Source organism: Rattus rattus, chromosome 6 (genome assembly GCF_011064425.1).
Source record: "Rattus rattus isolate New Zealand chromosome 6, Rrattus_CSIRO_v1, whole genome shotgun sequence".
NCBI lineage: Eukaryota > Metazoa > Chordata > Mammalia > Rodentia > Muridae > Rattus > Rattus rattus.
In genome coordinates, this window is record NC_046159.1 from 30,752,894 (window position 1) to 30,765,144 (window position 12,251).

The 12,251-nt window shown below is 56.1% G+C and overlaps 1 protein-coding gene across 1 annotated transcript in view; it reads left to right on the top strand.

Annotated features, from left to right (window-relative positions):
- The window catches only part of Plxnd1 (plexin D1), a 40,028-nt gene that overhangs the window by 16,903 nt on the left and 10,874 nt on the right, over window positions 1-12,251 (top strand). The window contains exons 6-20 of the mRNA XM_032905860.1: window positions 980-1,157; window positions 1,249-1,357; window positions 1,684-1,786; window positions 5,306-5,410; window positions 7,641-7,730; window positions 7,932-8,025; window positions 8,463-8,617; window positions 9,115-9,266; window positions 9,866-9,965; window positions 10,047-10,186; window positions 10,424-10,591; window positions 10,673-10,763; window positions 10,938-11,195; window positions 11,289-11,438; window positions 11,978-12,092. Coding sequence (XP_032761751.1) covers window positions 980-1,157; window positions 1,249-1,357; window positions 1,684-1,786; window positions 5,306-5,410; window positions 7,641-7,730; window positions 7,932-8,025; window positions 8,463-8,617; window positions 9,115-9,266; window positions 9,866-9,965; window positions 10,047-10,186; window positions 10,424-10,591; window positions 10,673-10,763; window positions 10,938-11,195; window positions 11,289-11,438; window positions 11,978-12,092 — 2,008 coding nt within the window. The remainder of the gene's footprint in view (window positions 1-979; window positions 1,158-1,248; window positions 1,358-1,683; window positions 1,787-5,305; window positions 5,411-7,640; window positions 7,731-7,931; window positions 8,026-8,462; window positions 8,618-9,114; window positions 9,267-9,865; window positions 9,966-10,046; window positions 10,187-10,423; window positions 10,592-10,672; window positions 10,764-10,937; window positions 11,196-11,288; window positions 11,439-11,977; window positions 12,093-12,251) is intronic.

Genomic DNA, 12,251 nt, shown 5'->3' on the forward strand with positions numbered 1-12,251 from the left:
GTCTCTGAATGTACTGACTGGGGACACCCAGATAGAGAACACACCCTTCTTGTCTTCCTCCTGAGAGTGTTAGCGGCCATCACTTAGCCCTGATATGGGACAGACAGGGGTGGTGGCTAGTGTCAGGAGAACCATGCCTGCCCGCAGCATGGTGGGTGGCCCAGCAGCCTGGATCCCTCCCAGCTCCCTCCTCACTGACTCCTCTAAGGACAAGGCCCTCCTATGTCACCCCGAGGGGTTCCAGTGGTCCTGCCGGTCTACTCCAGCAGATCACATATCAGTCATGCTCTGGCCTCATCCCTGGGCAGCCTGGGGGTAGGCAGTCATTCATCTCCTTGTCCATTTGCATCGTACTGAACACTTACTGTTGGCCATGCGTGTGTGTACTCTGGAGACCGACCCTTGGCCTGGGAGGAGCTGATGTTCTCTTAGAGGGGGAGAATAAGACAGGTAAAATGTAGAGGTGGCACTGCATGCAGAATAGAGCAGGGCGGGGCACAAGGGTAGGCAGGGAAACGGCGCAGACCAGCCTTGTTCTGGGAGAGGGCATGGAGTGAGAATGAAGGAGAACAGCTTTATAGGAAACTCCAGTCCAAGGGCCCTAGGGTGGAAGTGAGGTCCATGTGTCTGGGGGTGGAGAATGAGGTCATAGCAACCATGTGCTGCAGGGACCTTCTGTTTTTGAGACACCATAACCCAGTCCAGCCTTGAACTTGTGGCAATCCCCCTGCCCCAGCTTCCCAAGCGCTGGAATTGCAGACTGTCTCAACACCTGGTTTGACAGAGACTTTGTGACCTCTGAGATGAGCTAAAATAGAAAAACTAAAGCCCCAGGGTGTCTTACGAGTAAACAGCCTTGAATTCCCTGAAGACAAGCAGTTTTCTCAGAGACACTCAGGCAGGATCGACAGGTGCTCTTTTGCAGTGGGATCTGTAAGGGGCCTGATCTGGGCCTCACCTGAGGGCATTTCTCCCCCAGGGTATGATCTTACAGATCTCAGGAAGCCTACCCAGCCTCAGCGGTATGGAGATGGCTTGTGACTACGGAAATGGCGTTCGAACAGTGGCCCGAGTACCCGGCCCTGCCTATGGTCATCAGATTGCCTATTGCAACCTCCTGCCCAGGGCCCAGTTCCCACCCTTTCCTGCTGGTCAGGGTAAGTGTCTGGCTATGGTGCTAGCCCAAGGGTGGGACCCCGCCAGTGTCACATGTAGATGAAGACTCTTGTACCTCTGGTTACTTTCCAGACCACGTGACTGTTGAGATGTCTGTCAGGGTAAAAGGACACAACATTGTCTCAGCCAATTTCACCATCTACGACTGCAGCCGGATTGGACAAGTCTACCCCCATACAGCGTGAGTGGGTGGTGGGAGGGGGAACAGGCCCCAGTTTAGAGAACAGCTTCGGACTATGGAACACATAACAGACAGGATCCCACATCCTTCCTTTGCCCATAGCAAGCTTTGACCAGCCAGGCCCTTCAAACTGACACCTGACTGGCAGAGGCAGAGGGAACTAAAGAGTTCACCTGTCTGTCCCTTGCATATCTCTCATTAGTGGGAAGCTCACTACCATACAAGATGGCCCATCTGTCCCCTTTCTCCAAGGCTCTAGGATCATCTTTCTGGGGCCCAACTAAGGGTGGGCAAGCAGAGATCTGAGGGGCTCCCTTGTCTTCCAGCTGTACCAGCTGCCTGTCGACACAGTGGCCTTGCTCCTGGTGCATCCAGCTGCACTCCTGTGTCTCCAACCAGTCTCGGTGCCAGGACTCACCAAACCCTACGGTAAGCCTTGTCTCGGGCATACCCACAGCTTTGAGGTTTCTTTTTTTAATATTTATTATATATATATATATACTGTAGCTGTCTTCAGACACACCAGAAGAGGGCATCTGATCCCATTACAGATGGTTGTGAGCCACCATGTGGTTGCTGGGATTTGAACTCAGGACCTCTGGAAGAGCAGTCGGTGCTCTTAACCGCTGAGCCATCTCTCCAGCCCCACCACCCACAGCTTTAATACCCACTTCTCTTGTTTTTAAAGTTACTGTTGTCTCTGGCATTGTACTAACACCCCCCACCCTGGGGCTGGGGCGGGGTCAGGGTGCTCATCACAGCATGTTCAACCAATCCCCTGTGGCTGGACAAGCTGGTTGCCTCCTTCCCTCCCCTGCCTTGGAATCTCTCGGGGTTACTCTCCAGTTCATGGAGGTGACACTTCAGGGTTACAGCTACTTCCAGAAAGCCTGAGCCAGGCTGAAGCTGTGCGGTAGCTGCCTTCACCCACGGTGGATGCTAAGGGTGGAACATTGTCATCCCGTGTTTTCAGTGTCTTGGACACTTCAGGCCTTTGTCCCGATGGCTTTGAGAGGAGGTGGCTTGTTCAAAGGAAGCCATCTACCTGGGAGGCAGTGGGCTTGGGCCTTGAACCCAAATCCCTCTGCCTTTCTTTGAAAGACAGAGTTGGGTACTAAGACCCAGCCTCTGTTCCCATGATGTGTCACCTCGACCCTGAAAGGCTCCTCCCTCTTTCAGGGGCCACACATGAAATTCCCAGACCCTGATAGGTCAGCACCTGAGGGTGCTGACCCTCAGGCCAGCCTGAGACAGCACGCAGAAACCGCACCTGGCTTACAGAGTGCCCATAGAACAGGGGTTCTCACTGACAGGCCCAGAAGTGACCTAGGGCCATACTGAGAGAGGCTCTGGCTGTTGGGATATAGTTAGTCTAGGTTCACCATCCCTGTGGCTCTGGGGTTGGGGGTGTCTGGGTTATGTCATGTTCTTATCTACAACCCCAAGCTGCATACTCGGCAGGGACTTGGTGACTGGTGAAGACCAGAAGTGCCCATTGCATCTGCCTTGTACATGCCAAGCACGAAGGACCAGGGGCCTCCTTACAGTTCACCAACACTCACCGAGTGCTTGTATACTTGAGTCTGTGCTAAGCACTGGGGAAAGGCAGTCAGATGTAGTTCTGTCTTTCCTACCACAGGCCCAAGGTCTTAGCTTTGACCTGTGGCTGTGTGCTCCCAGGCAAGCTACTGTGTCTTTCTGTGTCTCTCTCCCTCTGTAAAGTGAAGCCCACAGCAAGGGCTAGAGTAGAGATCTGGAATTACTCCAGGAGGCACCAACCCTATACTTGGCACATAGATGATTTTAGAAGCTACGGCTACCATGTATGGGTGACCAGGAGAGACCTCTCTTAAAAGGATTTTGTGTGGGGTCTTGACACCTGCACAGGAGCCCAACAGCTGGGAGGTGTGTGTGGTGCTGGCTGTCAGCCTGCTCTCCCCAGGTCTGCAGCTCCTCTCCCTTAGGGCAGAAGTGGGCCGGCCCCAGAGGGGCTGTCGGAGAGCATTACCATAATCTGGCAGGAGAAGAGGCAGCTTCACCAAGGCCTGAGCTAGGTTCTGAACCAGTGCTCGACTTGGCATTTAATTAAGTGCCCGTTAGCTGTGGAGGCGCCAGGCCTCCCGGGCAGACGGCAGGCAAAGAGGGTCTGTGTGTCCTCCGGGACCCCTGGCTCCTGGTTGGGAGGTCCTGAAGGTTGTGCTTGCAGCCACGTGCATGCGTATGGTCCCAGTGGCTCCCACAGGGAGGCTGCTAGGGCTGGCTCCAGGGTTGGGGTGAGAAGAGGCAGCAAGGTGCCAGGGGTTCCAGGGCCAGTGTTACCTCTGAGAGGAAAGTGTTCCCAGGCCAGCGTGACGTCAAGCTTTGGAAGCAGGATGGGAAGTGGTAACTGGATCAGAGCCTGGCGCGTTCCAAACCACCGGGCGGCACAGTGTTGGAGCCAGTGGCTGAGTGGTTTGATGGGTATTGACAGCCATCATGGACTGTGGGCTGGACCACAGCAAGTGGCAGCAGGCCAGGGGGCCCCAGTCACTGGGTCTATTGATACTTGTTGGCTTGGGGTGCCAGCGCTTGCCCTCTTGAGCTTGGTGACGCTGTAGGAGTTCTGGGCACTCCCGAGGCTCCATTTTTTTCAAGAGCCTGTTTGGGTTCTAGCCACCCAGCTTTGTTCCCTGGCAGTCCCAGCTAGCCAAGGAGAGGTCTGTGCCACCCATGTGAACTAGAGCAGGCTCTGCACATCTGCGTGATGGTGGCTCCTGACCTGTCCCCCTCCTGTCCACTCATCCCTGTCCTACGTGTAACCATACACAGTTTCCCAAGCCTGCAGATCAGGTCAGCAAATGGGAAAAACCATGTGAGGCCCAGAAGCTGTCTGATGGCCTGGGTGGGAACAGGAAAGGGAAGCCCACAAGGGAAGAGCCCAGCCTGGCCTCTGGTCTTCGGAGCTAATCAGCTCGTGCTGCTGAACTCACCCTCGGGCTCCACTGGATCTAGGAGTTCAACAGTGGTATGAGGAGCTTCTCGACAGGCTCTTCACTGGTCTAGCTTGGTTTGGGTCCCCCTTAAGGGGATTGTCCCCTGTGTGATTAGGAGCTAATAGTAATATGAAATGTCCCATGACTACCTATCTGTAATCTCAGCACCAGGGAGGCTGAAGCAGGAAAAGGTGAATTTGTGGCAAGCACGTGGTGGGTGGAAGCTAGAGTGACCGATGGCAGTGGTGGCCCACATGTGTGACCCCAGAACTGAAGGCCAGCCTGTCTGAACAATGTACTGAGACCCTGCCTCCAAAGAGAGAGGGCAAGGGGGAGAACAGAGGAAAACCAGTACCCTAGGAGAAGTGTCCTTGTCCCAGAGGGTGACCTCATGTACATACAGGTGCCCCTACCCTAATTCTTTCTTGCCCTGGCAGATGTGACCAGGAGACCCCTGGCTAGAGTGGCCTTGGGGTGCATGGCTGCCCCTGGTTCCTGTGACCTCTTGACCCTGTAGGTCAGATATTGAGGCACCAATAGGTAGGACTTCAAAGCTCCAGCACAGATATGGTCCCCAGTGTCCTGCTGAGGAATGTGGAGGAAGCACAGCCCAGCCCTCACTGTCTCCTCACCTTCTCCGCCCCTCCCCCGTGTGGTTTCTTCTGTACAGTACGGTATAGTCTCTGAGAGCTACAGAGGCACTTTTTAGCCCAGATCGGGCTTAGTGTTGTGTCCTGAAAGGCTGAGTCCCAAAGATCCCAGCCATCAAGAGCTTCCCCACCCCACAATACCCAGGCACTCATACAACAGGAAAACTCCGCCTAGATGGAACATTTTACCTCTGCTTCCTCACCTAGAAAGTGGGGCCGTAGGCATCGCTATGGAGACTATTGGCACCCTGGGGAGGCAGGACTGTCTGTCAGGGATGGGGGCTCTGAAACATCCTATTTGACCCCCTCCTGTGTTTGGTCTGCAGAGCCCCCAGGACTGTCCCCAGATCGTGCCCTCGCCCCTGGCACCTGTGCCCACGGGAGGCTCGCAAGACATCCTGGTGCCTCTGACTAAGGCCGCCTTCTTCCATGTAAGTAGAGGCTGAGTGGGGTCTTTGTGGGTTTCAGACTATCCCAGAGTCCACAATGGTGGCCCAGTTGTTTTTTTTTTTTCTCTGAGCCCCATTCCAGCTGTGTAAGACTTGGAGCAGGAACGCAAGGCTGATGGGGGACAGCAGGCAGCCCATAGCTGCCAAGGGAACCCTGGCCCAGGCCCCAGTCCTCCTGCCCCGGAGGCTCTCTGACATAGTGGCCCAGCCCCCTGCCTAGCACCGCAGTCCATGGGTAGATGAGGTCCATGTGAGCTCTGCCTGCCCTGCCCAGGCTGAGCGAGACCCTGGATGCTCCAAGCTCTGTGGAAAACACTGGCCCCAGTTCAAGGCGCCATGTCTTTCCCAGGAATGGCCAGAAGAGGCCATGTCCCCTAATTCCCATGGTCTAGAGGGGACAGACACTGAGGGAGGAAGTATGACCGGGGAAGGGGATGTGGCCATCCCTGCCACCCCCACCCCAGAGGAGTGTGGCAGAGGGGGGTTGATGAGTTTTGGAAGGATGCCAGCTTTCCTAATTCCTGGGACATGCCATCTGTCACTGCCACGCGGGAGTTGAGGCCCGTGACGGTTGTCACACGTGGGGGCCACGTGCCAGGCATCTGGGATGTGTCAGGGAGCCTCTATGGGGTAGGGGCTCTGGAGAGCCAGGGTGGAGCTGCCTTCCACCAAAAAGTCTATCCTGCCAAGGCCTGGTGGGTCACAGGAGCAGGGCGGGGAGGCTGCAGCCCCAATTTGGCTGATTCTCCCCAGCTGTGTGGCACTCCTGGTTCATTCTCTGCTTTTACCAGACACAGGACTACCCGCCCTCCATGCTACCCCACCTCCAGTGCTGTCCACCTGCTCACCTCACCCTGACCATGCTTCTAAGTCACCTGGGTCAGGACTGGGGCAGCCCCACTATAGGCTTCTCTGCCATGCGCTCAGGGACAGGACCCACCTCCAACTCTGCTCACTGGAAACAGAACCAGCGTTTGGCTCTGTCAGCAGTTCTCTTTCCTGTGTTAGCTTCCGGCTAGGACCCCAGGAAGAAGAGGTTGACCTGCTTTTTTTCTCAGGGTGTCACATCTGCCAACAGCAGGGGCATAAACAGGAAGTACTGGGGCATGGCCGCTGGGGCTCAGTTTGACACATGAAACCCAAGTTTATCACTCAGTAAATATATTGATATGACTCTTGAGGGAGCAAGATGCGACTGAAGAATTAGGCCTAGCTTAATGTGTTAACATTTATTGAGCACTTCCTGCAAGCACACATTAGACACCTGCGTGTGTAAGCCTCTAAAATAGAGCGTGTTTACTTTGTCCAGAAGACCTAGTCTCATATCCGCATGAGGTCACACAGTGAACAAGTAAAGGTGGGATTTAAAGCTAGGCTTATGTGAGGTTGAACCCAAGCTTTCCGCCAACTTCTGCTGGTCTTAGGTATATAAAGGGCCCGCATCAGTTGGGATCTTGACGTGGGCAAAGGGATAGGTGTGAACCGTCTAAGCCAGCAAACAGGACATTTGACCAGCAGCACAGGGCAGGGCAGGGCAGGACGGGCTTTGGGGGTAGAATAGGTCACTCAGCTCATCCCCTCACCACTGGGGGCAGGAGTGGGTGTGAGGTATCCTGATCCAAGGAGGTCTTGGGAATCCAGGGGCTCTGCAGCTGGATTTTGGACCCTGTAGTGATTCTCATTGGTGGTAAAAAGGAGACCCACCAAGGCAGAGGCCTGGCACGTGCCACATGGAGATTGATGGGGTGCCTAGGGTTTACCACTGCAGGGCAGAGACCAGGGACTCAGCCCAAGGGTCTGGCAAAGTCTCCTGGAGCTGGGGCATCAGGAACTGGTTTAGGCCACTAGTAGTGGTTGGGAGGCTGTCAGACGCCTCTCAGAGCCATCATTCCAAACACAGAGGTCCTCACAGCCCAGGCACTGGGAAGAGTTAGGCTGCCCATAGCACAGCTATAGACCACAAGTGTGGACACAGGACAGCACAGTGAGCCTGAGGTGAGGCAACTCCAGGCTCAACATCCATGAGGTTCTTGGCCAGCTCTACCGAGGCTGCTAGGGTTCCTGGTATCTTTGTAGTCCCTGGCATGATGGCCAGGAAAGAGATCCTGGCAGCAAAAGCCTGGTGGAGTCCTAGCCCACCTGTCAGCCTAGAGGCTGCCGTGTTTTGATGGAGGTACGCTGTGAGTAAGGCTCCTCTGCCCTGTGTCTGCAGGGCACCTCCCTCCAGTGCAGCTTTGGGCTGGAAGAGAACTTTGAGGCTGTGTGGGCGAATGACTCGCTGGTCCGCTGCAACCAAGTGGTGGTAAGTGGCATGGCCCAGCAGGGCAGGAGAAACCCACTCGGCCTCCTCTCTCCTCTTCTTTCTCCTCCTCCTCCTCCTCACCTTGTCTGCTTCTGCCTTTTGGCCCCCTCCCTCTGCTCTCATCCATCTTGGTGACACCCTTGCCCCCTCGGGAGACAGACCCCACCTGTCTCTCAGGTGTTGCCCTTCTTCATTTTGCAGCTGCACACAACCCAGAAGAGCCAGGTGTTTCCACTGAGCCTGAAGCTGAAGGGGCCACCTGACCGATTCCTAGATAGTCCTAACCCCATGACAGGTGAGTGTCCCATCTATCCCGAGGTCAGTGGGAGAGGCCCAGCCTTTGGGGGCTCACTGGCAGCCACAGACACTATACCCCATAGGTGGCCAGCAATCACTGAGACATTCGGGCCAGCCCCTCTGCTGTGGCCAGCTCACACCAATGACTATTGTAACCTCCACAAGCTTACGTTCTCTGAATCCTGTTGTCCCTGAGTCAAGTGAGGCCACAGGTCTTTACCACAAGGTTGACCAGGACTAAGTGAACCTATAAATCATGTCCATAAAATGGGGGAGTCAGTAATTCCTCCACTCAGAGTCCCCATGAGGAGAAGGAGTGTTGATGAAGCTGGGGGCTAGACACAGGCCAACATAGGTAGGAGCTGACAAGAACCTTATGGTGCTGACCCCAGAGTTGCCTCGCCTCGGGCTCACCTTGCTGTCCTGTGTCCACAGTTGTGGTCTACAATTGTGCTATGGGCAGCCCCGACTGTTCCCAGTGCCTGGGCCGTGAGGACCTGGGTCACCTCTGTGTTTGGAATGATGGCTGTCGTCTGAGAGGGCCCCTGCAGCCACTCTCTGGCACCTGCCCAGCTCCTGAAATCCGAGCGGTAAGCCAGGCTCACACAGCATTCTTGGCTCGTAGGTTACCTCCCAGGGCTATTGTCTTAATGGGGCACAGACATGTGGAGGTGGAGGTGGAGGAAGAGGAAGCTGGGGCTTCTACCCATTGATATTTCATAGCCACTCAGGAAACCTCTGACCTGGTGACAGTTGAGGGTTCCCGCAACTCAGCAGCCTGATTTAGTTAGGGAGAAAAAAAAATCTCAGAGAAGGATTTTGATTGGTTTAGCCTGGGCCACACCTTGGCCCAATCAGCTTCTGGCTTAGATGCTGAATTCTGTGGTCAGGCGTGGCCACCAGGAACCACATGGCATCATCAGCCTTGGGACCCGTGCAGCCCGGCCACCAGTTGCCCCAGGCCTCTGAACGCTCTGAGCCTCCATGTCCAAGCAGAGGGTCTGTGTAACCCCACCTCCTTGGGCACATGTGACAGTGACAGAGACACCCAGCCTCAGACCTTCACTTGCTTTGGTCCCCCTGGCAGATTGAGCCTCTGAGTGGCCCCTTGAACGGTGGGACCTTGCTGACCATCCGCGGCAGGAACCTGGGCCGTAGGCTCAGTGACGTGGCACATGGCGTGTGGATTGGCAATGTGGCCTGTGAACCCCTGGCTGACAGATACACGGTTTCAGAGGAGTGAGTGTCGTCGGGCATGGCCAACCTAATCCTTCCCCCAAACCCTGTCCCCCCACCCACCAGGCTGTGACTGGGCCTCCCCCAGTCTCTGCCTGGGCCGCTCCTTTATCCTGCCAGCTCTCTGTTGCCTCCTCCAGGAAGCCCTCAGGGCTGTGCCTCCTGCCATATAAGCCTAGCTTTGATGAAAATCATTTGCTACTGGTAAAGTCTGGAGTGGGGGGTCGGGGGAGCTGATGTGGTATAAAGGTCAGGGTACAACAGCTGCCCCCAAAAGGGGATGTCTGGAAGAAGGTAATTAGCTGGGCTTCCTGTTGGAAGGCTCCGGGCCAGGCTTGCAGATAAGGGCATCAGGTGGCCAGCCAGGCTAGCTGGGCAAACTGCCTGGTGGTCAGAGACCGTCTGAGCCTTGCCTGTCTCAGCGCCTCTGATCTGGAGGACACAGCAGAGTGGCGTGCCCCTCTCGGCCAAACCCACAGTGACCGTCTACGGAGAACATTGTTGGTTTGGCATTCTGGCCCCAGGGGGAATGGGAGGCAGAGGCCATGGGCAGATAGATAGATACAGGCTCACCTTCTGCCCATGTGCCTGCCCGCCCTCAGGATCGTGTGTGCCACAGGGCCCGCCCCAGGGGCCTTCTCAGACGTGGTAACAGTGAATGTTTCCAAGGAAGGCAGGTCTCGGGAACAGTTCTCCTATGTGGTAAGTAGGCCACCACCACTCACCGTCCAGCACAGTCCCCACATGCCTGCAGCCAGAGCCTGATCCTTTCCTTCTCCACAGCTGCCCAGGGTCCACTCGCTGGAGCCTTCCATGGGCCCAAAGGCAGGGGGCACAAGAATCACCATTCACGGCAGTGACCTCAACGTGGGCTCCATGCTCCAGGTCCTGGTGAACGACACGGACCCCTGCACGGATCTTACGTAAGCCGTCCCCATAGCCTCTCAGCCGTGGGGTGGGTGACACCCCAGAGGTCTCAGCTGAGCATGCCTTGCTCTGTCCCTTCTTGGCTTGGGTGGGTCTGGGAAGGAAGGAGCTGGGCATAACCCAAGCCGGCACAGGGCAATGGGAAGGAGAAGTTGAACAGAATGGGAGAATACAAGACCAAGGCACCTGCCATGAAGGGTCACACTCATGTCACCTGCTCATCACCCGCACAGGCGCACGGCCACCAGCATCACCTGCACTGTGCCAAGGGGTACCCTGCCCTCTCTAGTGCCTGTGTGTGTGCGCTTCGAGAGCCGGGGCTGCGTGCACGGAAACCTCACCTTCTGGTACATGCAGAACCCAGTCATCACAGCCATCAGCCCAGGCCGCAGCCCTGTCAGGTGAGATCCAGAGCCACCCAGGCCCGCTCTGTCTCACTGTCTAGGCTTCAGGGAGCCTGACAGGTTCTGCTGTCCCCTCAGTGGCGGCAGGACCATCACCGTGGCTGGCGAACGTTTCCACATGGTACAGAACGTGTCAATGGCCGTACACCACATTGGCCGGGAGCCCACGGTAAGGGGATGGGGTAAGTGGGAGTGAAGAGAGGCTTGGCATGAGTGAGATGGTCCTGTAAAGTCAGAATCCTGAAGTTCCTGTCTACTTCACTTGGCTTCTCCATCTCTCTCTCCTTTACCCTCTCCCTTCACTTCTCCACTCCCATGGCTTCATCGTACCCTGTCCTTGCAGTTCTGCAAGGTTCTCAACTCCACGCTCATCATCTGCCCATCCCCCGGAGCCCTGAGCAATGCTTCAGCACCCGTAGACTTCTTCATCAATGGCCGGGCCTATGCAGACGAAGCTGCTGAGGAGTTGCTGGACCCTGCAGAGGCACAGCGGGGCAGCCGGTTCCGCCTAGACTACCTCCCCAACCCCCAGTTCTCCACAGCCAAGAGGGAGAAGTGGATCAAACATCACCCAGGAGAGCCGCTCACCCTCGTCATCCATGTGAGCACCTGACTGGGAGGATGGGCAGTGGGAGGAGGGGGCAGCTGACCTGGGAACCCCACCCCCATCCCAGCATCCCACGTACACCCACAGAAGGAGCAAGACAGCCTGGGGCTGGAGAGCCATGAGTATCACATCAAGATTGGCCAGGTGTCCTGTGACATTCAGATCATCTCAGACAGAGTCATCCACTGCTCAGTCAACGAGTCACTGGGCACGGCCGAAGGGCAGCTGCCCATCACAGTGAGTGGGTGGGGCTCCGGGGAGGTGGGCCCAGCACAGAAATCACTGGGTGTTTCGTTATTCACGAACTCTGGCCAGCAGAGTAGAGCATTGTAGCCTTGACAGATGGAGTAACTGTGGCCCAAATCATCAGTTAGTGCCAGAAGCTATTAAAGAGTTGGCTCCCGTGTGTTTTGGTGTCACACCTATAGTGTGGCCCGCTAGTCGTCGTGTGGAATCGTGGAGTTGAGCAGAGACCCAGAGGGTAGGGCCTTTCTGTGCTACCTCTGCCTTATACCTCTTGCCAAGTCCCCCCTCACCTGCTCCAGGACAGCATCTCTGAAACCCCTCCTAAACCCCTCCTAGGTTGTCATTACCACAGTCCTGTACTGAGTTGCCCTGTGTCAAGCTCTGGATCACAGTAGGTCTGGCACTGCCTGTTGACCAGGAGTCACTGTGGTCTTCTGTTATCCGTGAGGCTCAGAGCCCTCACCAGTGAGAAGAGCTGAGGCACAGCTCTTTCAAAGCCTGATGTGCCGCCCCACCCCCACTGTGTGCAGATCCAGGTGGGGAACTTCAACCAGACCATCGCCACCCTGCAACTGGGGGGCAGCGAGACGGCCATCGTGGTTTCCATTGTCATTTGCAGTGTCCTGTTACTGCTGTCTGTGGTTGGTAGGTAGCCTGCGCTCGCTCGGGAGAGTCCCCTCTGAGAACGGCAGTGGGTAAGGGATGGGCACAGTTAGGTACCCTGGGGTAGGGCAGGTAGAAGGTGGCAGACATTGGTAGGATCCTCTTGCTTGGGCCGTTGGCTTCGGATGCAAGGCAGAGGAA